Source organism: Macrosteles quadrilineatus, unplaced genomic scaffold (assembly GCF_028750875.1).
Source record: "Macrosteles quadrilineatus isolate MER2022 unplaced genomic scaffold, UCM_ALF_1.0 Scaffold_5__1_contigs__length_97177068, whole genome shotgun sequence".
NCBI lineage: Eukaryota > Metazoa > Arthropoda > Insecta > Hemiptera > Cicadellidae > Macrosteles > Macrosteles quadrilineatus.
In genome coordinates this window covers 93711224-93738398 of record NW_026542598.1, presented here as the reverse complement: position 1 = coordinate 93738398, position 27175 = coordinate 93711224, and the positions used below count along the sequence as shown (strand labels likewise).

The following is a 27175-nucleotide window of genomic DNA, read 5'->3' as shown; positions in this document are numbered from 1 at the left end:
TTAACAGTCACTAATAGAATGCAAGCTACGAATGTGAGATTAACAGTTTAACAAGTCTGGTATGTAAATAATGTACTTGAAGATCACTTCTCCTAGAGCGTACTTCAACACAACACGTGTACTTAGTAAGTAGATAACACTTGACTGGTGTTATTCACACGTGGCTATAACATATGCAAATTTAGACAAAATTACATGTGCAAAATACTGTAGCGTAGCGGGGGTTGTCCCGGATTTTAAAATTTTGGTACGATTGGCCAATTGCATAAGCGCAGATAAGAAAAATAATTACTTCAATTCTGTGCGTCATTCTGGTTTCGATTAATTTTTCATTCACATTTTCCTCATGCTGGCAGCCCTGAATAAAACCTGACATTCCCGAATATATCACTCTGTTCACAATACGGGAATTCCGTACGACTGACAACTTTCTAGGGATTTGACTTTAACAAACTCTCTAATAGCATTGTTCTATAACAATACTAGTGCGCAAACAGTTTAATAATAACGCGCACACACTATGAAGACAGTGGAATAAATATAAGAATATAAGTATATATAAGAATAAACGTGGCTGAATTATCGTAACTTGGAACAAATTAAACCCATTCACTCGAAACCGTAAAGATAAAGCTAATAGCTTTCAAACAAGTTGATCGTAAAATAACGCATAGCGATTGAGTTCATTCAGCTAAAACTCAAGATGTTTATATATATACAGTATTGTACAGTTATGAAACGAGAAATGAATCGTAAATCTGTAATATGAAAAAAACATTACTTTAGACAATGTTACAAATTAAAATAGCAAACAAGTTTGTTACATTTACCATTCAATGCTATTTAGAGCAAACTTCAGCAAATAACTAATAGCAAAAAGTAGCCTACTATACATGTTGTCAATAAAAAAATACAAATCGAAATTTAGTTTTCTTACACATTTTTTGTATAGTTTTCCAATAAATGTAATAAAAATTATTCGGCATTACGAATCGTGTTTTACTTTTCAAATCCCCACTTTACACAATGATTGATATTTGAAATTCCAACAACCTGATGATTCAAACTACAAAACAACACAAATGTAAAAAAATGTGATTCCCACCTGAGCGGGGTCCATTGCAAAGCCATTTCCCCTGGGTATCCTAGCCTGGCCGTTCCAACAGTACACTTCATCTAATCACCATGACACTCGTCTGAACTCACAAGTGAATAAGACAATAGTAAACATCAACAAACATACAACGGTAGCGACATGGCACGAGCGCTACCCAACTACTGGACTACTCTAGTAGCGGCTGAGCCTACGTAGAGAGATCTTGCATCACACCGCTGTTAACAGTCTAATAGCTCAATTCTCCTACACGCACTACTATACCGAGATGGAGCTGAGACGTACGAAGGTCTTGGGTTCGAATCCGGTTAATCACAAGTGTAGAATTTAGCCGGCAGAGAGCGCTCGATAAATAACTGACTTTTGACGGATATATAAACTTTGATAATCAACTCAAACGAGAACGATGTATTTGAAGACATGGGATATTTTGCCACTTATTTTTTATTGCTAAAACTAAGGGATGCAATATACATTTTCTCGGTAGCAAAGTCATCAGCAGGTGTTTCATTTGTATCAAATTGTTACAGCTGGTCCATAAAGATGGGGGATGGGGGATCTACTTGTGTCCAAAAGTCCGTGATAAATTAATTACATTTAAATAGACATAAATGTACTCCCCGAATTAGTTGTGGACAACAGGACATTTTCCCACTCGATGGTGTTAGGGGGTCGTTTAGGATAATGATAATACAAACATAAATCTATGATACAACTAATTTGAAAAAAAAATGAAAAAAGATATACTGTTTTAGCACCCTTCAAAAATTGAATGGTTTGATTTTTAAAAATAAGAGTACACACTAAGCCAAAATAACTGATCAAATGGAGGGCTATGAAATGTAAATAGTACAGTAGAGCGTGTTGCCTTCAATGGGAGGAATACCAAACTCAACACACATGCGTTGTACGGGCGCTCCACGGCACGGCGCGCGGCGAAGCTGTGTTAAAAATTAATTACAGTACTCCTTTTAATTTGTCTGTTATTTAACTGATTTGACCTTGTTTCAATTAGAAAACGTTATAAATAAACTATTTTTATATAGTCCGATAGTATTGTTTCTTTTTGATTTTTTTCCATTTCCTCTTCTACAGTGACATTAGGACTAGTATAATTTGTTGAGAGGATATAAATTAAGATCTAAAACCTAATAGGCCGATCACACATTTATTTTGACAAGTTTTGCGTTTGTTTATGAGTTCTTTCAACGATTGATACATATGGTTGATCTTAAGAGAGGTTTCTCTAAATATAGGCATCTCTCACTTATGATACCGTATGATATAACATCCTAAAAAATACTAGCCAAAAACGTACAATGTTATTCCTGTTTGGGACCAAAAAGTAACAGTAGTTGTATCATACGGATATTTTCTTCCATTACTGTAAATAAATATCCCAGCTATATTATTTCATAGATTGGAATAAACCACCGGAAGAGTGAACAGATATAAATTACCGAGTTCTGTCGAAAATATAAACATAACCTAAGCGGAAACGGCGAATCGCTAACTGCAGCATATTTAGTGTTACATCCACTATATCACAGCATCGAAAATATAGAAGAGCATAAATTTCGTCTGTAACAAACTTTGTAGAAAAATCGACTAGGTAGGATTCCGAGCAATTTATTCACAATGTTTCCATTGTTCATTTAAATAGTATTTATAGTATTACTGTAAATACATCCATCCTAAGTTAATTACTCCCCAACCTTCATTAAGGTGTAATTTTTGTGTCATGTTTGATTTGAAACATGCGGTGCTCAATATCCATTTCGCAGTGTGTTTTATTGAAATCTTTGAATATTAAAGTACTGTACTATAAAAGTATAAGAATCATTGTGCAGCCATCGCTCTACATTTGGTTTGGAGACCGACGTGTTGTGAAGATGTTGACGTCGTCTCAGATCGTTATGGAGCGAGTGATAATGAGGTCTAATGATTCTTTGATTGTTGGACAACCACGGAAACAACGACTATGCCTCGATATCCCCACGTATTTCTTGTCTTATCTCCCAGACTACCTTATTAACCTTATTAATATTTCTTTCTTTATTCACTCATTACATCTTACAAACAATGCACCGATTACAAAGACTGGACTTATGTTTTATTAAGTTAAAAACAATTAATTGGAATATGTTATTGTATTGGTACTGGCGGTGTGCTCGATCTTCGAAAGGGGATATTTTAACAAGTTGAAACCTTATTATATTTAGAACGCAGTTTGTTTCATACCAATTTGGGCTTTTTCCAGATATACAGGAAAATTGTTTTACACATAACCGTAGCAAAAAAATATCTGATAGGTTTTAAGGCAAACCAATTAAATACCTCACAAATTAGTGTTACGGGTAAGCCTACGCTAGCGATGGCAGAACAATAATTGTGAGTCAAAACCGAATTAGACACATTGGAAAAGCGAGGGTACACTTCCATATCTTCCATATCCATATCTTCCATATCTGGTTGGCACAAACAACTGTACCGATTTTCTTTACACAACCGAGTGAGTAATCTATATTCTATATATACTTATTTAATACGCAAGCAGGATTTTTGTGACAATTACTCCTCCGAAACTACTGAACCGATTGACATGTTTTTGGTGTCATTGGAAAGAGCGTAACGTGAAGTTGTGCAGGAAACTTTCTTTTTAGGTAAATAATTTGAGAGTGAGTCCCTGGGGCCCTTTAAAGTTTCGTATTTCTCCATAAGATTAACATGGGAAACAAACATTGTTTTGAAACTCCAGCTGTTGTCAGAAATTAAATATTACGTTTGCTTTGACATTTAAATGTAAACAACCAGAACTGTCAAATGCCTGAAGAAGAACACGTGTTGTTAATTGTAAACAGTCAATGTGTAAATTATCTATGTTGTATTAAAAATGTGTATAGTTTTGGATGTTGGTTTGTGTTTAATGATATAAGTTATTAATTATTGAATTTTTATTTTAAGGATTTGGCATATGAGTATGTCTATGATAAATAACTCCATTTCATCCTTACTATAAAAATAGTTATATTAAAATACTGAATTATTACCTCAATTACCTTTATTTTAATTCTAGAGTTCTGCCAGTTTTTGCCTAACTCTGTTCTGTAGAGTTTAAAGTAGCCTACACCTTATTGTCTACAAATTGGCTAAATAACTTAGGTACGGTGCTTAATAAAAGATGACAGCCTTTTTACGTTGACCTTAAATTATAAGCTTACCTTTTCCCGTCCATGGACAGTTTGATTGTTAAAAATTCGCCCTTTAAAATGGAAAAGGACTGTTATGTAAATTGTAAGTATTTCCATTGGTTGATAATCTTTTAGTTGGCTCTTTTGCTCTTTTAAAATCTTTGGAAATTATGACTGTTATAAGTTTTCAACCAAGTAATTTGTTTGTAAATAACTCCAGTACTTCTTCGCAATTGCTCGATTTCGAGCAACATGTACACTAGTATTGATTATTCGATTATTTAATTCAATATATCGTTTGGTTAGTTAGGTTAGGTTAACCTTACCTAACTAACTTAACCAAACGATGTATCGAGTAATCGATATATCGATAGATATTTTCATTCGGCTGTTTGTGCCAACAGGTCTGGAAGTGTACCCGAAGACGCATACGTAAACCTGTTACGATCTTAACGGAATCTTAAAGATCATCCGAGATCGCAGCAATACCGTATCAGTGATCACCCATCACCCACTGCAGTTGTGATTTTTTATTTGACACAACAGCCATCGGAACGTCGTTAATGAGTGGAAACCTCGATTGTAGGCTATTAGTGACGAGTACTTAAACATTTCCAGTTGCCCAGTCCTACACAACACTGATTCATGGTCTTTTTCCCGGTTATCAAAACTCAAGTACAGTACAATTTGGTATACGAAGAATCTCCAGCTTCCCGGCCTGCACGGTACCAGTATTTTCATTTTGTTTACATTTATACACTATTGTACTTGAGATCAATTATTGAATCAGTTGAATAAGTCACAAGTTGATTAATCTTCACTTGGTGTTAGATAACTTATGTTCACTATCGGAAATGTAAACTTAATGATCGGAAATGATTGCAGTTTGTAAACAACATTTCATGTAAACATCAGTTATTAACAGCTAGAAAAAATAATCTTTATTCAAAAAATGCTTATATTGATGAAGTATTTTCTAAACAGATGATTGGTATTTGACGAATTACTTATGTGGTAAACATTGGGAGAAAATGTGACGAAGATCGCTTAAAATTAGGTTTTTGGACGTTCGTTGTCTTACTTCCAAAGTAGAGAGGCCATATTGATATAGCTAAAGACATTCTCGCCTATCCAAAGAATACAATAAAACGATTTGAATCTTGATCCGGGACTCTAGTTTTTTCGGAGTAGATTTCATAAATTGGAATTTTGGCTCAATGACAGACAAAGGTGTAAATACAAGTAGGCTACGTACAACAACATGGACGCAGCTGACGGCAAAGTGGGTTCTCGCATTTATCTATTTTAGGCTACCGTATTTAAAAAGACAGTCATGTGGCCTGACGATTAAGGTCACATTTTGTCGATCAAACGGTGACCTTCGACCCAACAGCCAAGATGTGACGATCAATTTAAAATGTTTTCTATGGTTTTAGAGGTTGGAGACAATCGTGCGTGTTTTTCTCTTTGATATTATTATACTAAGTGATAAGGGGTGGTTAATATTTCTTTACTTGCTATAACAACAATGTACCCCCTGCTGCAGCAAACCTGCAGACCAAGCGAATTTCCATTTGTCTGATTGGATTTACACTGAAATGTCTATCACATTTATTCCCTATTTTTAAATAGAATTAGTTTAAAGAGTACTACGTTCAATCACCGATGAGAAATGTTTAACATTTTTTCAAAACATAAAACTCGCTTTTATCTCCAGTTGGTCACGTACTTCTTACCTTTATGACAACACAAATGAGCGCAACTAACTCGCCAGTTGCGCTCATTTGTGTTGTCATAAAGGTAAGAAACATTTTAGTTAAAATTTCTGAATTCATTTGACTTGGAGACGGTTTGAAATGTTAACAATGACCATCATTACAACGTTGAATATTCTGAACGTGTATTACGGAACAAGAGCTTAGTTTCTGACAGCTCAACTAGCGGTCGTTGTTTGTTTTAACGAATTTACTCAAGAAAAAACATTACTAGACACTTTTTCGTATCACAAATTATGTCTACTTGCTGAACCTAGAACCGATACTTAAAATAAATTGTTAACTCTGGTTTTGAATTTTACTTACCCCTTAAACACAGCTTGTAAACAAACCACATTCACCCCGAGAATGGGAATTTCAGTTACGATGGTCATGTAGCCCAATTAGTCAGCTTTGTAATTTACTCCGAAATCCGCGTTGTCCCTGACACAGTAACCGTGGAGCTGCATGCCTCGACAGTCCCGCCCACCACTGGCGCGCTCCTTGCGGGAGTTTGAACATCATTTCGGTAAATTTAGGAGGGTGGATGTTATGAACATATGAATCAGTTGTTACCATAGCAACCAAAATGTTAATCATCCAATGCTGTTTACTATTCTATTCTGATTTTTAATATAACACAGTTACTTCTATTTCAACACTCTGTCTTTTTATATTCTAATATTTCCACTCGAAAGTTATCTCAGTTGGCGACGATTTGGTAAAAAACTATTATCTTGTTCTTGTTTTATTCTAATTCTTGTTTCATGTCTAATTCTTGTTCTTGTTTTAGTGTAATTCTTGTTTTATTCTATTATTTTCAAGATATTTTATTTTGTTAAACATTTCAACTTAAAATGAATGAAGAACAATTTGAAAGACTCATGAGTGTTTTGGCTGCAGCTCTAGGTAATAAAACTTCAACTCCTCAGATCAATCCTTTTGAACATTTTGATCCAAATAATGATAAATTCAAATCATATTTGGAACGTTTTGAAAATTATTGCAATTTGAAGAACATTAAAGAAGACAAGATGAAAGCTCAACTCCTGTGCTCATCCATTGGTAAGGAACATTACAATAATCTGACAACTCTTTTGGGCCCAGACAATCCTGTAAAAGACCTTAATTTTTCAAAATTAATCGAACATTTCACAGTGATGTTGTCACCTACAGTATCTCATATTGTTGCACAACACTATTTCCTCAGTGTTTCACAACAGTTGCATCAATCTATCTCTGATTTTGTCACAGTCCTGAAAGGTAACCTGAATGATTGTAATTTTTACACTTCTTGCAATGAATGTGAAAGTAAAATTTCAATTGCTGATGAATTTCTTCGCCCTCAATTTATTAGAGGACTAAAAGACAATTGGATACGTGAACAACTTCTACAAGACACTAATCTCAACAGTTTTGACTCACTCCTCAAGAAAGCAGTTGCCCTAGAAGCTTCCCGCTATGAATCAAATAAAATTTGTAATCCTGTCACACAATCATCAAGTGAAAATGCAGATACACACAAAATTGATAGGCATTCAAGGTCTAAGACAAAGGAATATCAAAGTTTCAAGCAATTTAAGACACACAAATATGATGACCGCGGTTCCAATAGATCTCAATCACAACATTTCCGTAACAAAAGCTTAAAAAGACACGTTGACTACAAAGCTTTGGGTATTGATGGACTTTGTTTCAAATGTGGTCGATCAAACCATCAGTCTAATGAATGCAAAATTAATCGGAAAAATCTTAAATGCACTTCCTGTGGAAAACAAGGCCACGTATTAAAAGTGTGTATAACGTCTCTACTAAAGAACTCTAAAACAAACACCCTGTTGTCTCACTACACAGAAGATGAATCCAGTCACCCAGATGAGTATGGAATCACACAAATCAACGATGTGGAAGATCTTTACATAGTAGGACCAGACTCGGACAAATACATGGTTACAGTCACTATCAACAACAAGCCTCAAACATTTGAAGTAGACTCTGGTGCACGATTTTCCTTAATCTCAGAAACGGACTTTGATAAACTTGGACTTAAAGTGCCACTTCAACCAACTCCTATCTCATTTCGCTCCTACTCTGATCATATAATAAAACCTAAAGGTAAAGTAACTGTCTCAGTCTCTTACAATGCAAAATCATTAAATGCTGATTTATTTATAGTACCTGCAGGTCATTCTGCTTTGTTAGGACGAATTTGGATTCGTGGACTTGGAATTGAACTCAGTGAGGTAGACAACAGAAAGCAATCACCGATTAATACAGTTGATGATAATTTAGTACCGTCTCTAGAGGATATATTCGAAAAATACTCAGCAATTTTCGAAGAAAGAATCGGATGTGTTCCCAATGTTGAAGTCAAACTCCAACTCAGAGATAATGAAAAACCAGTATTTACTAGGGAACGTGATGTCCCTTTCGCATTACGAGAGAGAGTAGAAAAGGAACTTACAACCCTCGAGTCTCAAGGAATCATAACTCCAGTCGCATCAAGTGACTGGGGGTCACCATTGGTTGTTATCCCAAAGCCAGATGGAGGAGTCAGACTATGCGTAGATTACAAGTGTGGGGTTAATTCAAAACTTGTCTCATCTAACCACCCCATTCGACGCATTGATGATGTCCTACATAGTCTCCGCAGATCAAGATACTTCTGTAAGTTGGATCTTCATAAGGCTTATTTGCATCTAAAAGTCGATGAAGAGGGAAGTAAGATTCAAACAATATCAACCCATAAAGGAATGTTCAACATGAATCGTCCCAGTTTTGGAATAAAAACAGCCCCTTCTGAGTTTAATCGAATTTTGTCACAACTATTAAACGGATTATCAAAGGTAGAAGCAAACTTTGATGATATCATTTGTCACGGTGAAACTCTCGAAGAGTGTATAAAGAACCTTATTGCATGTTTGGAATGTCTCAAGAAGAATGATCTACATCTTAACAGAACAAAATGTGTTTTCTTCAAGGAAAGTATTAATTACCTTGGACATGTAGTGTCATTCAATAAGATTCAAAAATGCCCTAAAAAGGTTGAAGCAGTTACTCAGATGCATCGACCTCGAAATGTTGATGAGTTAAGACGCTTTCTTGGCTTAGTTACATACTATGCAAAATTCATTCCTGACTTCTCTTCAAAAACACATCCACTACGATGTTTGCTTCGAAAAGATAAATTCTTTTGGTCAGCTGCTTCTGAAGCCTCATTTCTGAATCTGAAATGTGAACTTTGTAGTGATACAGTTCTTATTCCTTTCGACCCATCAAAACCAGTTATTCTCACAACAGAACTAGACGGTACTCTAAGGGAAGAAAATCTAGACAGACCTCAAGCCACAGAACAAAAAGAAAACAAATTAACTCGTCCTTCCAGACAGCGCAAGGTTCCGTCCTATCTTAAGGACTTTGCTCTCCAGTGATTAAGTGGGGGAGAATGTTATGAACATATGAATCAGTTGTTACCATAGCAACCAAAATGTTAATCATCAAATGCTGTTTACTATTCTATTCTGATTTTTAATATAACACAGTTACTTCTATTTCAACACTCTGTCTTTTTATATTCTAATATTTCCACTCGAAAGTCATCTCAGTGGAATAACAGCTTAAAAGAATATTACTACTGTTCATTTTCATTAGCTTATTTAACCAGGAATGTATAAGAAATCAAAGAGCAGTCACATCACTGCTAAAAATTAGCAGTAAATATGTTTAATGTACACAAGTTATCCAATAACTTCCCCCCAACACCAATCTCTTTAATTGATAAATCTAGATTTTTTTAAATGTTATTGTATGGTCACTGTGGTCCACACTCTGTATAAGTAGGCCGAGGCACATGCTGTAATGGATCTGATGGACACAATAGGCACAACACACAATAGAAAATCTATACAGTATCATAATCGGTATGATATGCATACCCGTTACTATAATAGTATACTATGCGTACGGAGTGCACACTATGCACGATGCAAAAAAACGTATTAGCATCAACAAACGCTATCAAACAAAACATAATTTTGTAAACGTTTTTCCATAAATATTTAATATTTCAAATATCGGACATTATTGTTCTAGTAATAGTTCTACTCTGACTACCGAATGACTCAATGACTCTGAACACCGGGAGATTTTGTGGTTGGGTTGGATGTAAAGAGTTGTTGTAAATATATGTACTTGATATTTATACTAGCAAATTAAAAATTTTTCAGTAACAATTTAACAAGTTTCTTTCGTTGATAAGTATTTTATTCATTTAAAACTGAGAGATTGTGTATTTTTTTTAGTTTTAGACTAACAGCGTAATGTTTTAATCAGGTACAGTAATTACAACTACTATGTATGAGTCATGTGCTTGATTTTTGGTAAACTAGATTCAAACTTTCGGGCTGAACTGTAAACTGGTTTTGTTTTCTAATTTGTTACTCGATTTACGAAATAATGTCTTATTTACTAGGATGCACAGAAATTTTGCCACAGAATCCAGGCGCCAGAAATCCCCCCCCCCCCCCAACCCTAGAAACCTGCCACGTATTCTCCCTTTCATCCAGTAGGATAGCCCTGGGAAAATAATCACCTGAACTATACAACATAACGCCTCTCATCAATATCATAGATTAAACATACTTCCTTGTTTAATCTATGCCAATATCACATAGAGCTGCGGTATAATACTGCACTGTCTTGATAAAGTCATTATCCGTATACATTACTCTGTGTAAAATCATTATTCTACGTATCGAGGAGATGCGTGCCGTCAGATTCATCTCTACAATTTCCTGTTTCCGGCCGCGGTCAAAGGTTAACAAGTCAGATGGGTTTCTCTTGGAGCCGTGCAAATATGTGTCTACTTTCTAACGTCAGTCCTCATATGAAACTTCAATAGCAGGACCGGTGCTATAGAATGTAACCGATGAATTGGAGCCGCAACGGACCCGAACACATGGTTTGATTTAATGCTTGGCTTGCTACATTTGGTCTTCATTGCCATTACTGAACCGATGCATGAAAAGCCTACGAAAACGATGCAACATATTATAACTAGTGCTTATGAACCGAATTTTGCCTGAATACAGCCGAAGGTAAATAAGTATTTTTTAAGGTGTGACTGGGATCGAATCCATCACTCTATCGTCGTAAATGCTGATTGCGGATCGTGTAGGTAACCTCTATTAGTAAAGCCTAACTAAATTAACGCTGGAAATCCGCTACTTTTTACTCGGTTCGTTTTAAAACCGCACTTTATTGATGTTTGTATTTCCAAGTACTCAACACTTCAAAGTACGTGCGCTGTGTTTTATGTTATAACTAATTGTGTAGACTTGAACTCCAACACAGTGGTGTTATAAACTAAGTGGAGTGAAGTTTAATAGCCCAAGTTTTACTATGGTGGTTATTATTTTATTTATTTATAGAATTGCCTCTGTTCACAATGCCAATGTTCTCCTATTTAACCGCGGACCTTGGCGCTACTAACACACAGGCTACACGGAGCCTTACTATTAATTGGATCTGAAAAATTGTTATCAGAATAACCAGGAGATTTCTCTTATACAAATCTTAAGTTGGTTTTTCCTGTATCTCAAAAGTATACAGATCAAACTTGAAAGCGTCCCACAAAGTTTTAGTCTCTATAAGAACTCCAATATGTACATGTTGTGTGACGCCAGAATTACGAGACCACTGACATCAATAGAGCGGGATATTAAAGAAACTAAAAACATTAAGCTTCTTACTTGCCACAGAACTAACATTAGACAGTAAATTTACATGTAGGCCTACAGTATTTCCATCAGTTTCCAATTTGACGATATAAGAGTGTTTATGTCCAGTATATATTTAGATTGAGTTTTATATTTGATACTTATTTCTTGTAAAACTTTAAACTATTTGAATTGAACAACGCAATAGGCCTATACAACAAAACTATCGATTGTTACAAAAATTAGGACCAAAGAGTAGATCGTTCCTTGTACTTTTTACACGAAAACTAGGTAATAACATAAAGTCGACGCATAGTCAAAACATCAAACACATCAAAACAAGCCTCTGGGCTATAATGTGTAATCTGTGTCGGAACGTATGCACAGCTACCATTGTTTCAATAAGCAGGCTCGACAGCTGATTTATTAAACAGCTGAGATGAAAAACAGCTGACTCGACTGCAAACATCACAAACTTGGCTCATGGAGTTATGCAGCAAGAGCGTGATTTAGACTATAGCAGCGATCTCAACCTGTCAACGCAGTGGATAAACGAAAGCGATTTATGTGTGTTTATTACCTTGGTTTACATGTTCACTCATTAGGGCATTGTAGACTAAGGTTAAAAGGCATCGCATTTGATAAAATATGGCATCGAATTTGTTAATGCATTCACATTAATAAAAACTCTTCTGGTTTATGTAAAAGCGTCGACATTGGTAGAAAGGTGTTTACTATGTCTAAGTTGATGTAAGGCTGGAAAACTTAAAAAAATAAATCCTTATAATTTTAAATTGCAGAGTACACTTAATCAGCAACATTTATTTACTAAAATGTGTTTATTCCATGCCATTTGAATCGTATAAATAATGTAACGAGGGCACACAATGGATAATGTTGTGCTCGCAAAACCTTTGCACCCGATCTTTTCAATTTTTCGACCCGCTTACATTCAGCGGTCGGCGACACAATCAGTCTGCCACTCAGCACCGACTGTCGAGACAAAAGTAAAAGAAAACTGAAAATGTATGCAAACGTTGTCAGGAGGTGTTGCACAATCGAACACACAAGGCGAGACGGAGACAGGTCGCCAACCCCGTGTGAACGACTGTGTCAGGGCGATCCAGACATTACTTCGAAAAACACTGGTCCGAAACAGTTTTGGAGCAGGGTTTAATCCGAGCTATGCCTTTTGTAGCATTGTCTGAGCGATGTGTTATTTTTCTAAATAGTAACTCACCGGACACATTATTTTGGAAGCAGTGATTATTGGAGAAATGCAGCGTACCGGTTTCAGAAAGGATGCCTTGGAATGACACGTATCCATTCACTAAGGGACATAATTAGATTCAGAATTAACAAAAATTACATGTTAAACTGTTAAACTATTAAAGTGGTTTTTAATTTCTGTTTGAGATGTTTTTTTTTAGATTCTGTTCAAATGACCACTGACGTTCGATGGTGAAAGTAGTCTCGATCTATTACTGTTCAGTAATTTAAAAAAAATACTATACTCCTGATAATGAATTGATTAAGGCAGTTATACACGTAATTGCTATGGGCTCAGTGGCGCGATCAAAGTGTGGTTGAATATATAAACCACGACGGTGAAAAAAGCTGCCGGTCATCTACTAGGAGGATTAAATACTCCTAGGTCATCTATGACTTGATTTTAGATCAGCAGAGATCATAGAAGGAGGATCTGTGGATCTCAACAGCTACTGTCTGACGTACAACAACCACTGTCCAGGAGTCACGAGGTGATGGTCCTGTAATGACCAGACACAACATAGAAGGAGGATCTGTGGATCTCAACAGCTACTGTCTGACGTACAACAATCACTGTCCAGGAGTCACGAGGTGATGGTCCTGTAATGACCAGACACAACATAGAAGGAGGATCTGTGGATCTCAACAGCTACTGTCTGACGTACAACAATCACTGTCCAGGAGTCACGAGGTGATGGTCCTGTAATGACCAGACACAACATAGAAGGAGGATCTGTGGATCTCAACAGCTACTGTCTGACGTACAACAATCACTGTCCAGGAGTCACGAGGTGATGGTCCTGTAATGACCAGACACTACATAGAAGGAGGATCTGTGGATCTCAACAGCTACTGTCTGACGTACAACAATCACTGTCCAGGAGTCACGAGGTGATGGTCCTGTAATGACCAGACACAACATAGAAGGAGGATCTGTGGTTCTCAACAGCTACTGTCTGACGTACAACAACCACTGTCCAGGAGTCACGAGGTGATGGTCCTGTAATGACCAGACACAACATAGAAGGAGGATCTGTGGTTCTCAACAGCTACTGTCTGACGTACAACAATCACTGTCCAGGAGTCACGAGGTGATGGTCCTGTAATGACCAGACACTACATAGAAGGAGGATCTGTGGTTCTCAACAGCTACTGTCTGACGTACAACAACCACTGTCCAGGAGTCACGAGGTGATGGTCCTGTAATGACCAGACACAACATAGAAGGAGGATCTGTGGTTCTCAACAGCTACTGTCTGACGTACAACAACCACTGTCCAGGAGTCACGAGGTGATGGTCCTGTAATGACCAGACACTACATAGAAGGAGGATCTGTGGTTCTCAACAGCTACTGTCTGACGTACAACAACCACTGTCCAGGAGTCACGAGGTGATGGTCCTGTAATGACCAGACACTGCATAGAAGGAGGATCTGTGGTTCTCAACAACTACTGTCTGACGTACAACAATCACTGTCCAGGAGTCACGAGGTGATGGTCCTGTAATGACCAGACACTACATAGAAGGAGGATCTGTGGATCTCAACAGCTACTGTCTGACGTACAACAATCACTGTCCAGGAGTCACGAGGTGATGGTCCTGTAATGACCAGACACTACATAGAAGGAGGATCTGTGGTTCTCAACAGCTACTGTCTGACGTGCAAGAGTCACTGTCCAGGAGTCACGAGGTGATGGTCCTGTAATGACCAGACACTACATAGAAGGAGGATCTGTGGTTCTCAACAGCTACTGTCCGACGTACAACAATCACTGTCCAGGAGTCACGAGGTGATGGTCATGTAATGACCAGACACTACATAGAAGGAGGATCTGTGGTTCTCAACAGCTACTGTCCGACGTACAACAATCACTGTCCAGGAGTCACGAGGTGATGGTCCTGTAATGACCAGACACTACATAGAAGGAGGATCTGTGGTTCTCAACAGCTACTGTCTGACGTACAACAATCACTGTCCAGGAGTCACGAGGTGATGGTCCTGTAATGACCAGACTCCCCATAGAAGGAGGATCTGTGGTTCTCAACAGCTACTGTCCGACGTACAACAATCACTGTCCAGGAGTCACGAGGTGATGGTCATGTAATGACCAGACACTACATAGAAGGAGGATCTGTGGTTCTCAACAGCTACTGTCTGACGTACAACAATCACTGTCCAGGAGTCACGAGGTGATGGTCATGTAATGACCAGACACTACATAGAAGGAGGATCTGTGGTTCTCAACAGCTACTGTCTGACGTACAACAATCACTGTCCAGGAGTCACGAGGTGATGGTCATGTAATGACCAGACACTACATAGAAGGAGGATCTGTGGATCTCAACAGCTACTGTCTGACGTACAACAATCACTGTCCAGGAGTCACGAGGTGATGGTCCTGTAATGACCAGACACTACATAGAAGGAGGATCTGTGGTTCTCAACAGCTACTGTCTGACGTACAACAATCACTGTCCAGGAGTCACGAGGTGATGGTCCTGTAATGACCAGACACTGCATAGAAGGAGGATCTGTGGATCTCAACAGCTACTGTTTGACGTACAACAATCACTGTCCAGGAGTCACGAGGTGATGGTCCTGCAATGACCAGACACTACATAGAAGGAGGATCTGTGGTTCTCAACAGCTACTGTCCGACGTACAACAATCACTGTCCAGGAGTCACGAGGTGATGGTCATGTAATGACCAGACACTACATAGAAGGAGGATCTGTGGTTCTCAACAGCTACTGTCTGACGTACAACAATCACTGTCCAGGAGTCACGAGGTGATGGTACTGTAATGACCAGACACTACATAGAAGGAGGATCTGTGGTTCTCAACAGCTACTGTCTGACGTACAACAATCACTGTCCAGGAGTCACGAGGTGATGGTCCTGTAATGACCAGACACTACATAGAAGGAGGATCTGTGGTTCTCAACAGCTACTGTCTGACGTGCAACAATCACTGTCCAGGAGTCACGAGGTGATGGTCCTGTAATGACCAGACACTACATAGAAGGAGGATCTGTGGTTCTCAACAGCTACTGTCTGACGTACAACAATCACTGTCCAGGAGTCACAAGGTGATGGTCCTGTAATGACCAGACACTACATAGAAGGAGGATCTGTGGTTCTCAACAGCTACTGTCTGACGTACAACAATCACTGTCCAGGAGTCACGAGGTGATGGTCCTGTAATGACCAGACACTACATAGAAGGAGGATCTGTGGTTCTCAACAGCTACTGTCTGACGTACAACAATCACTGTCCAGGAGTCACGAGGTGATGGTCCTGTAATGACCAGACACTACATAGAAGGAGGATCTGTGGTTCTCAACAGCTACTGTCTGACGTACAACAATCACTGTCCAGGAGTCACGAGGTGATGGTCCTGTAATGACCAGACACTACATAGAAGGAGGATCTGTGGTTCTCAACAGCTACTGTCTGACGTGCAAGAGTCACTGTCCAGGAGTCACGAGGTGATGGTCCTGTAATGACCAGACTCCCCATAGAAGGAGGATCTGTGGTTCTCAACAGCTACTGTCTGACGTACAACAATCACTGTCCAGGAGTCACGAGGTGATGGTCCTGTAATGACCAGACACTACATAGAAGGAGGATCTGTGGTTCTCAACAGCTACTGTCTGACGTACAACAATCACTGTCCAGGAGTCACGAGGTGATGGTCCTGTAATGACCAGACACTACATAGAAGGAGGATCTGTGGTTCTCAACAGCTACTGTCTGACGTACAACAATCACTGTCCAGGAGTCACGAGGTGATGGTCCTGTAATGACCAGACACTACATAGAAGGAGGATCTGTGGATCTCAACAGCTACTGTCTGACGTACAACAATCACTGTCCAGGAGTCACGAGGTGATGGTCCTGTAATGACCGGACTCCCCATAGAAGGAGGATGTGTGGTTCTCAACAGCTACTGTCTGACGTACAACAATCACTGTCCAGGAGTCACGAGGTAATGGTCCTGTAATGACCAGACACTACATAGAAGGAGGATCTGTGGTTCTCAACAGCTACTGTCCGACGTACAACAATCACTGTCCAGGAGTCACGAGGTGATGGTCCTGTAATGACCAGACACTACATAGAAGGAGGATCTGTGGTTCTCAACAGCTACTGTCCGACGTACAACAATCACTGTCCAGGAGTCACGAGGTGATGGTCATGTAATGACCAGACACTACATAGAAGGAGGATCCGTGGTTCTCAACAGCTACTGTCTGACGTACAACAATCACTGTCCAGGAGTCACAAGGTGATGGTCCTGTAATGACCAGACACTACATAGAAGGAGGATCTGTGGTTCTCAACAGCTACTGTCTGACGTACAACAATCACTGTCCAGGAGTCACGAGGTGATGGTCCTGTAATGACCAGACACTACATAGAAGGAGGATCTGTGGTTCTCAACAGCTACTGTCTGACGTGCAACAGTCACTGTCCAGGAGTCACGAGGTGATGGTCCTGTAATGACCAGACACTACATAGAAGGAGGATCTGTGGTTCTCAACAGCTACTGTCTGACGTACAACAATCACTGTCCAGGAGTCACGAGGTGATGGTCCTGTAATGACCAGACACTGCATAGAAGGAGGATCTGTGGATCTCAACAGCTACTGTCTGACGTGCAACAATCACTGTCCAGGAGTCACGAGGTGATGGTCCTGTAATGACCAGACACTACATAGAAGGAGGATCTGTGGATCTCAACAGCTACTGTCTGACGTGCAACAATCACTGTCCAGGAGTCACGAGGTGATGGTCCTGTAATGACCAGACACTACATAGAAGGAGGATCTGTGGTTCTCAACAGCTACTGTCTGACGTGCAACAGTCACTGTCCAGGAGTCACGAGGTGATGGTCCTGTAATGACCAGACACTACATAGAAGGAGGATCTGTGGTTCTCAACAGCTACTGTCTGACGTACAACAATCACTGTCCAGGAGTCACGAGGTGATGGTCCTGCAATGACCAGACACTACATAGAAGGAGGATCTGTGGTTCTCAACAGCTACTGTTTGACGTACAACAATCACTGTCCAGGAGTCACGAGGTGATGGTCCTGCAATGACCAGACACTACATAGAAGTAGGATCTGTGGTTCTCAACAGCTACTGTTTGACGTACAACAATCACTGTCCAGGAGTCACGAGGTGATGGTCCTGTAATGACCAGACACTACATAGAAGGAGGATCTGTGGTTCTCAACAGCTACTGTTTGACGTACAACAATCACTGTCCAGGAGTCACGAGGTGATGGTCCTGCAATGACCAGACACTACATAGAAGGAGGATCTGTGGTTCTCAACAGCTACTGTTTGACGTACAACAATCACTGTCCAGGAGTCACGAGGTGATGGTCCTGCAATGACCAGACACTACATAGAAGTAGGATCTGTGGTTCTCAACAGCTACTGTCTGACGTACAACAATCACTGTCCAGGAGTCACGAGGTGATGGTCCTGTAATGACCAGACACTACATAGAAGGAGGATCTGTGGTTCTCAACAGCTACTGTTTGACGTACAACAATCACTGTCCAGGAGTCACGAGGTGATGGTCCTGTAATGACCAGACACTACATAGAAGGAGGATCTGTGGTTCTCAACAGCTACTGTTTGACGTACAACAATCACTGTCCAGGAGTCACGAGGTGATGGTCCTGTAATGACCAGACACTACATAGAAGGAGGATCTGTGGTTCTCAACAGCTACTGTTTGACGTACAACAATCACTGTCCAGGAGTCACGAGGTGATGGTCCTGTAATGACCAGACACTACATAGAAGGAGGATCTGTGGTTCTCAACAGCTACTGTTTGACGTACAACAATCACTGTCCAGGAGTCACGAGGTGATGGTCCTGTAATGACCAGACACTACATAGAAGTAGGATCTGTGGTTCTCAACAGCTACTGTTTGACGTACAACAATCACTGTCCAGGAGTCACGAGGTGATGGTCCTGTAATGACCAGACACTACATAGAAGGAGGATCTGTGGTTCTCAACAGCTACTGTTTGACGTACAACAATCACTGTCCAGGAGTCACGAGGTGATGGTCCTGCAATGACCAGACACTACATAGAAGGAGGATCTGTGGTTCTCAACAGCTACTGTTTGACGTACAACAATCACTGTCCAGGAGTCACGAGGTGATGGTCCTGCAATGACCAGACGCCTCATAGAAGGAGGATGCGCGGTTCGCGATCGAAGAACCGGTTTGTTCCAGACGGAGGAATGTCTTTCTCTCTCTGGGATCGTGTTTCTGCATAAACCACGGTGAAATGCACCACGTCATCGTCACCAGAGACTTTACCATGTCAATGGTGTGGAAGTCTGCTCTCAGAAAATACATTCTTTGAAGCTCCTCAGCTATACACACTCACAGCAACTTTAAAGTGCTGGAGCAAGCACACCAATTAGATTTTTTCGCGGAGTTTCGGTTTATTTTTATACTACTAAATTTTTTGCCATTTTCTGACCCACGAAGTCGCAGGTTTAGAATAGTTTCCAAGTAGGCCAGGTCTGATCATGACTAATAAATAATTTGGTCTGTCAATACCTTTTGCTCTGATGTGGGTAGATGTTATTAGGTTCAATCGGAGAATGGCAGACGTAATGGAGCTGATATTATACGATGAATCTCTGTTATAATAATAATTAACAATTATTGTTACTCTTCCATATAAATTTTCCTGTTAGATCGACCAGACTTGCAGAACGAAATGAGGCCTTCATTACATAGATTAGTTAAAGTAGATTGTACTCTACGTTTCTTTTATGAATTGAAATTTACCTAGCGGCTGTCTGACGTAACACAAACAGTTTGTCACAAGTAAATACACGTGACTTCAGGAAGAAAACCCCTTTTTAGAACCAAAGGATCTAATACATCAAGGTGTAAGCCAAAGCTGGAAGCAAGGCAGTGGCTGCAGTTCCGGAGCAATGGAGTGGTCATGACACATATCAGTCAAGGCCAGAAGCTAAACATTACCGACGGATGTTTACAATGGAACTGCACGGAAGAGGCTATAATCTATCTGAAGGTCAGGTGATGTGGAAGACAGTCAAAGCAAATGTAAGATCCTTGTAGGCCGGGTTTCTTCCGGGACAAATGAAAAATTTCTAGCTCATCACTCGAAGGCGAAATTGAAGCCCTGGGAGGTTCACAATTTTTACCACAATTTAGATCAGTTTTCATCAAGTTGCTAATACTAAGCTTCCAAAATTACTGTTTAACATACGATCCCAGATCCCATTCCAATCTTTATCAATTTATTAAAACCTTTGATCTGATTAATTATACTTATCATAGACCGGGCCTAGGTTAGTAAGGCGCTGGATTTACCACATTTGAAACACTGAGTCGACCAAACACATTTTCTACATTAGGATAAGTTTCATAGTGATCGCTGTACTCTTTAGTTTACTTACCAGAAAAAAGGTATCCATTAAAAACGTTTTTTAATAGCTATGAGTTGGTGGAAGAAAAAGAAACAATAAAAGATATAGGCGCTCTTTACGAACATTGGATAGAACCAAGATAATCTTCAGCTTGAGAACGACAAAAAAACGGAGTGAAATTTGTGGTATAAACCAAGTTCCTGCTGCATTTGAAGCAATGAGTGTTGAGAAAATGTTATAAGTGTTAATACACAAACCTATTATGTAACCCTAAATACAGGTTTACTCCAAATTATGTAACAAGTAGAGTGGGTGCTTATCTCAGATGAGATTAACATGTAATACGAACGTCGAAGTTTTAATCAATACAAATTCTCTGCCGATTTCGCTCGTCACGTTTTGTACAATGATTATTGGGTTTTGCCGCGTAAATTACATAGTAGTAGATTTTATCTGCTGAGCTTTTGTACGCCGACTGAACGGAAGCTTTTACCGGTTTGCTTGCTAATTGCAGCTCAAGCAAACCAACGTTGTGTTACCACATTGACTTGTCGATACTGAATTGGACATCCCATCTCTATGAACAGCTGGGACAAGTTTTTATTCGAACAGAAAACAGTTGAGCCTCGCTCTTTTACTTTCTAAACTTGTTTTCTTGGTTTTTGTTGTTTCCTAGCTTAAGTTTCTTTTGAGTTTCCCCCTCGCTTTTCTTTTGCTTTTTGGCTTGAAATTCCAGAGAACATATCCTAAATTTTTAAAGAATATATGATAAAACACCACTTATTATGTTAGACATGTTATTAAAACAGTAGTTCTAATAGCACGTAACAGTGTTTCACAACTTATTCTGAGATTTAATCTACGCCGAAATATTTGTTTGGAACCCTTCATTGCTTTACACTGTTAGGTGTGACGCGATTGCACACATTGCCTTTATGGTGATATCCAAAACATATTAGCCTATCTGCATTCAGATTGCAGATCTAAATTTACTCCATGATGAGATAAAGAGTGTCGTCATGAACATTTTTGGAACACATCGGAATGTAAGATTTGGGGTTTAATACGAAACAAGCTGCTATACCCATGCTTTGCAACGGGAAGAAAATGTGACCTAGAGAACTATTAAAGTGGTGCTGATATGTGTTTTAAAATACAGCAACTCTATGATTTAGTTAGAAAATATAAACTGATTTAAACGTGTAAACCTACTTACTTTCAAACACCTACTTTTAATGTTGATAGATCCAAAAGAATATGACAATATACCTTAGTGTAGCAATAGCATCAATTGCATCATATTGATGCTTCATGAATGACCTTAATTCTTCAATTTTAGTCAAGCCTTTTTACATGTAGCTAACTATATAAATTACAAAATGAAACTATAAGCAATACAAAAAACGTATATACAACCTTTCTAAAACCAAACATAACCCTCCTCAATCCATACAAACATCTTTTTCGAGTAAATAAAGAAACCAGTGCACTGTACTGACCAGCTGTTTCATTAACTAAATTAAATCATTTAAAATTTGGAAGCATGCCAGGCGTAGCCTTTTAGAAATCAGCCTGTGGGGCAAAGCCCTTAGGAAATTCGTCCATATCAATACTTTTCGGCAAATCTACACACTCTAAGCTTCATTTTGATGTGCAATATGTCTATATTTTTATTTGGTAGATGGCCTTAACCGTTTACATAAAATTTGATTGTATCACTTTAATAATATAATAGATATAGCTTTCCACAATTGAAAGCATATTTTGCGAAAAATAAGCAATGAACGATCTTTACGTAAAGGTTTAAAGATTCCATCTCAAATGTCAAGTTTAAATGTAAAAAAAAAACATCGTCTCAAATGGTTCCCCGGCAAATGGTATCGTCATAGATTAAACATATAAACATTTGTATAGCTTTCCTATACTTGTCGACCTGCTGGAAACAATCGTATCTTTCTGTCCATAAACTCATGTGACGTGCTCGTATTTGACAATTAATTGTTGTACATTCGTAACCTACTGTAGCTGTAGCTACACCTTTTGCTGTTGGCTCCTAGGCGGAATAAATCGGCTCCGATCAAATTGGACTTGCATCGCACGTAGTCTAAGAAGCAGAACTGGCTGACATGTCGGACGTTGACCGGAGGATTGATACGACAGCGACAACTGCGGGGTCATCGGCCAACCTGGGAGTACATCGTACATCCGTGACGTCACATCTCCAGATCACCAGGAAACACATCTGAGGACAAGGACTGGACAACATCAGCTAGACTACAGCAGGACTACAAACTAGGACTGCCTAGCAATTTAGTCCTTTAACATTACCAGTCAAAGTGAAGAGGACACGAACTGGACAAAATTATGAGTATGAACAGAAAGGACTACAAACTAAGACGACCAAGTCTCCTAACGTCACCTAACTGTAAATCAGACATTGAGGATGTCGAACTAGCCAAAAGATAGTCCAGGATGCGTGTCCTTTGAGCTGCTCAAAGGAAAATTTCTCAAAGTCGTAACCGCACATAAGATGAATTGTATTTATGGGAATGTGGGCTTTTAGAAACTGGATGTTTATGATGAGGTTGCCTGGTTTGAGACAGTTAGGGAGCTAGTAGTGCATTTCAGAGGTAATCAGACAATGAAACCCTGACCAGACATTAACTTAATTACCTATAGATTAAAAAAGAAACATAATTCTTAATCAGGCCATACACAACTTTGGAAGACAAGCCGGTCTCATACCAGCGTGTAAATCTGAAGAATGGTCTTCTGTCATAGATTAGTATGTAATAGCCAATAATTAAATACACTACTATATTGTATTCCTGTCGATCGTCTCTAGAAAATTAATCGATTTTCAGCTATTCCTGGTGCAGGCTATATCGAAATCGAGTGCAGTTGAATTTTCATTACTCAGTTCCTATCATTTCACCAAACTTAAGCCAAATATGATCAAAATAACAAAATCTATTGGTAAACACATACTTGTCCCCTGGTGTAACATGGGGAGACTGTTTTACACCCTTACATCTACCTTGAAGAAATTATCTTACAATAAAGCCAACTCGGTAATGTGTCAATGAAACAAGTGTTTGTACAAGTTTACTGGTTAAAACTAACGCTCAACCCGAAATAGGATTGACAACTCATATTTTCAGAGATTATACAATTAAATAAACTTGTAGAAGGTTAAACGTGTTGTCCTAAAGATTGCAAATATCTACTCCATATTGAATAACTAAGTAAAACTCCTATACTTTCAGAAACAAACTACACAAGGGTCACACAAAATCGTAAGTGATTCTATAAAACGCCAAAACTGCGTAAACACCCACACAAATTAATTTGGCCAAAAATGATCTTTTACTAAAAAATGAGGTCGTTGATCAATAATTGGCAAAAAGTAAACTAGAATAGTTAAATGCGAGTGCATTTCAACAATAAAAAACGTTTCAGCCAACACGGCAGTATAAAGTTAGGCTACAATAAACAGTTGTCTGGCTTTGCAGGAAATAATTAAGCAACTACGCTGTTCCCTAGACCACCCAATGTCTAATTTGAATGTAGACGAGCCCGCGCTCTTGCCCGAGGAAAAAACATAGTCCTTATTGATAATAAACTCCCACGCTTTCACCACAACACAAGGACTCGAAGACCTCGCTTTACCTGGGACTTTTACTCGGTTTCATTCAAAACCATCATCATTTTGATTAAAATCTATAATAATTATAAAAAGAGGAGGTTTGTATATTTTTTGGCAGTGATAAACTCAGACACCGCTGAACCGATAAATACGTGTAGAATTTCATGGAATAGGTTTATACACCATCAATTTCGTGATCCGTCCAATCGGCTCCGCCCCAGTGGCTCTGGAGTTTCCCATGTTAACCTTGTGAGAAATGGAATTAATGAATCTTAACAGCTGTTTCAATTAAACAAGTTGGTTCTGTTCTATTATGTTCAATAGCATTAAAGTTACAAGGATTACCAACAGGGGGCAGCACTATTATTTCTTTTACATTTATGACAACAGCTAATTTGCAACCAAAAGGTGAGTGAGCATAGCGAACGAACTTCAACCTAGAGGCGAGTTAGCGTAGCGAACGAGCTAACCTGAAGGCAAGTGAGCGCAGCGAACGAGCTCCAACCTAAAGGTGAGTGAGCGTAGCGAACGAACTTCAACCAGGAAGTGATTGAGCCATGCGAACGAGATCATCTTGAAAATTAAGAAGTTAAACCAATGAATACACAAACTATAGTTTGTGTATTCATTGGTTAAACGGGACAAAGCCCGCGGGTTACAGCTAGTAGTATAGCTAAAAATCAAAATGCAACGATTATCCATTGCGAAACTGAAATGCGTATGTAACATGTAATGTTTGAAACCGTCTTTGGCATGAAAGCACGAATCAAGTAGGAACTGGAACTACTGTGTTATTTCAACTACTAAACTTCAGTCCTTTAATTTAATAAATGTATATTCTTAGTAAATTGTACTAACGTGAACACCCGAAAATGTCATACACAGTATAAGTAAGTAATAATTCAGTGCGTAGTATTCAAATGTAAAATCATTTGAATACTACGCACTGAATTTCCAAATGTATTGTAAACACATTTGATTACTACGCACTGAATTATTACTTACTTATACTGTGTATGACATTTTCGGGTGTTCACGTTAGTACAATTTACTAAGAATATACATTTATTAAATTAAAGGACTGAAGTTTAGTAGTTGAAATAACACAGTAGTTCCAGTTACTATCTTCTAAATGAATACTACTTATCAAATTTATAGTTTGCAGGACTGAGACAATCTAGGTTCCACGCCGTCGAGTTGTGGCAATATCAAAATGTGGGATTATCTCAAAGTACAGATCTTGGCATCATCGAAAAGTAAAAAAATTGTTTTTTGTATCAATCAAAGTCATCACGACCCAGGACTGTGCGCCACAACGCAGTTTTATTGGCCATGTTGTGATTAACTTTCACTAAAATTCCTAATCCAGAAATATCAATTTTAGTTTTCTCTCGCATGTGTACAATACTAAGAGTTGAGCCCGCAACCTTATTCTAGCTTAACCAACCCGAGAAACTAAAACACAAACAAAAACACGTGTTAGAAAATGTCAAAAGCAACTCACCAATACGAATCTTGTTTGAGATTTTCGAACCAATCGTTTTTCCCTCGCTTGTATTCCATTGCACATACCAACACACACACACACACACAACCGGCAACTCACAACTGTATTGTCAGTGTGTCTGTGTGAGTTGACATCCCCACCACAAGTAGCAGTTTAGTGTGAACAGCTGTTGTATAATCATCACAAGTGTATTGAATGTCACTTCTCCATTGCTGAATGTGTAAATGATATCAAGCCTGCAGTTTAGATACGCAGCGCAATTGTGAAACGATTTAACAGTAATAAATCAAATGCATGGTGTTAAACTCTGAATTTGGACACTGCAAGTAGGATTTCTCATATTGTAAAATTGTATAGTTTTGTTTTGAATAGTGTTTCATGTATGGCTAGGTGGGTGCCGTGATGTTAGATAATTGATAATTGTTTTTTTAGGGTTAATATTACAGTGTGCGCGTTACCCTTTGGCCATAATACCGACAGGACAATACAAGTGTTATATACACAATCGTTTTGTTTGGGTAAAATAGGATTGAAGTTAAAGTTGGTGAAATTACAGAAATTACAATTAATGGCAAACATCAAAACGCACTCTTCACAATCCGAAAAGAAACGTTCCTGACAATCGTGTTTTTGAATATTTTTGTGGCATAAGATTCATATTACCTTTATCCATAATATTTCGGGTTTTCGGAGTATGGTAAATAGCATCCATTAATCGATGATTGTTATAAACTAATGACCCTGGCTGAAGAAAGTCTTAGCAATCACTACATATAGTACCATTCTTATAACGCATTCAATAGGTCAACGTACTTAGTTGAGTCGTCATCTTGAATAGTGAAAACCCCTTTTATCGCAAAAAAAATTGAAAGCTACTAATGTGAAAAATATCGTAGGGTTGGTTCTTGTTTACAGGAAAGGCAAACGGACGACTGATTTATCAAGGTTATTTAGCGCAGGGGCCTGGACGGTGTAGGCCTACTCAACACGCTGTATTTGTTTTAGTAAACTACACAGACATAAGTAATTACGGCAATTGGCCTTCTCAGTTTAATGAATCATCGTTTAACCAAGAGAAACACTATGTCCAATGATCATGGTCAACAAAGTCAAAATCATAATAGTTTTATTAATGCAATACTGTATTCCGCGCGGTCTAAGCTTACCTCATGTAATTTCACAGCCTCCTCAAGAACGAAGACTACTAATAATGTTCACTGCCAGCATACGTCGATCTCAGGTTTTATCGACGCCTCAAACGCGACGATCTATTGTTGACAATTATACTAATTTAAGTGGTGAGCGAAGTAATTAAAAGTACTTAGAAGAATATCTGTTGATTCTTCTAGTCATGATAGAGAATTGAAAATTACTCAAGACGGAAACACAAAATGTATGGTAAAACTAAGCTGAAATAATGAACGAGTGTATGTAAATGAAACATTTAGTCACTGCTTGGACTTGGAACAATTATTCAAACAAACATTACCGATGACTAAAAATCACAGTTTTACCAAGTACAAAGACATTTCTC

General features: G+C 38.6%; 1 protein-coding gene across 3 annotated transcripts in view; it reads right to left on the bottom strand.

Moving 5' to 3' along the window:
* LOC128994945 (uncharacterized) overlaps positions 1–26827 on the bottom strand; it is a 42297-nt gene extending 15470 nt beyond the window's left edge. For 2 of the 3 annotated variants that reach the window (XM_054419793.1, XM_054419795.1), the window contains exon 1: positions 1106–1264. In XM_054419793.1, coding sequence (XP_054275768.1) covers positions 1106–1176 — 71 coding nt within the window. In that variant the 5' untranslated portion in view covers positions 1177–1264. Of the gene's footprint in view, positions 1–1105; positions 1265–26807 lie in introns of those variants that run through there. The other variant, XM_054419794.1, reaches the window with a different exon arrangement.
* Between the last annotated feature and the right edge of the window lie 348 nt (positions 26828–27175).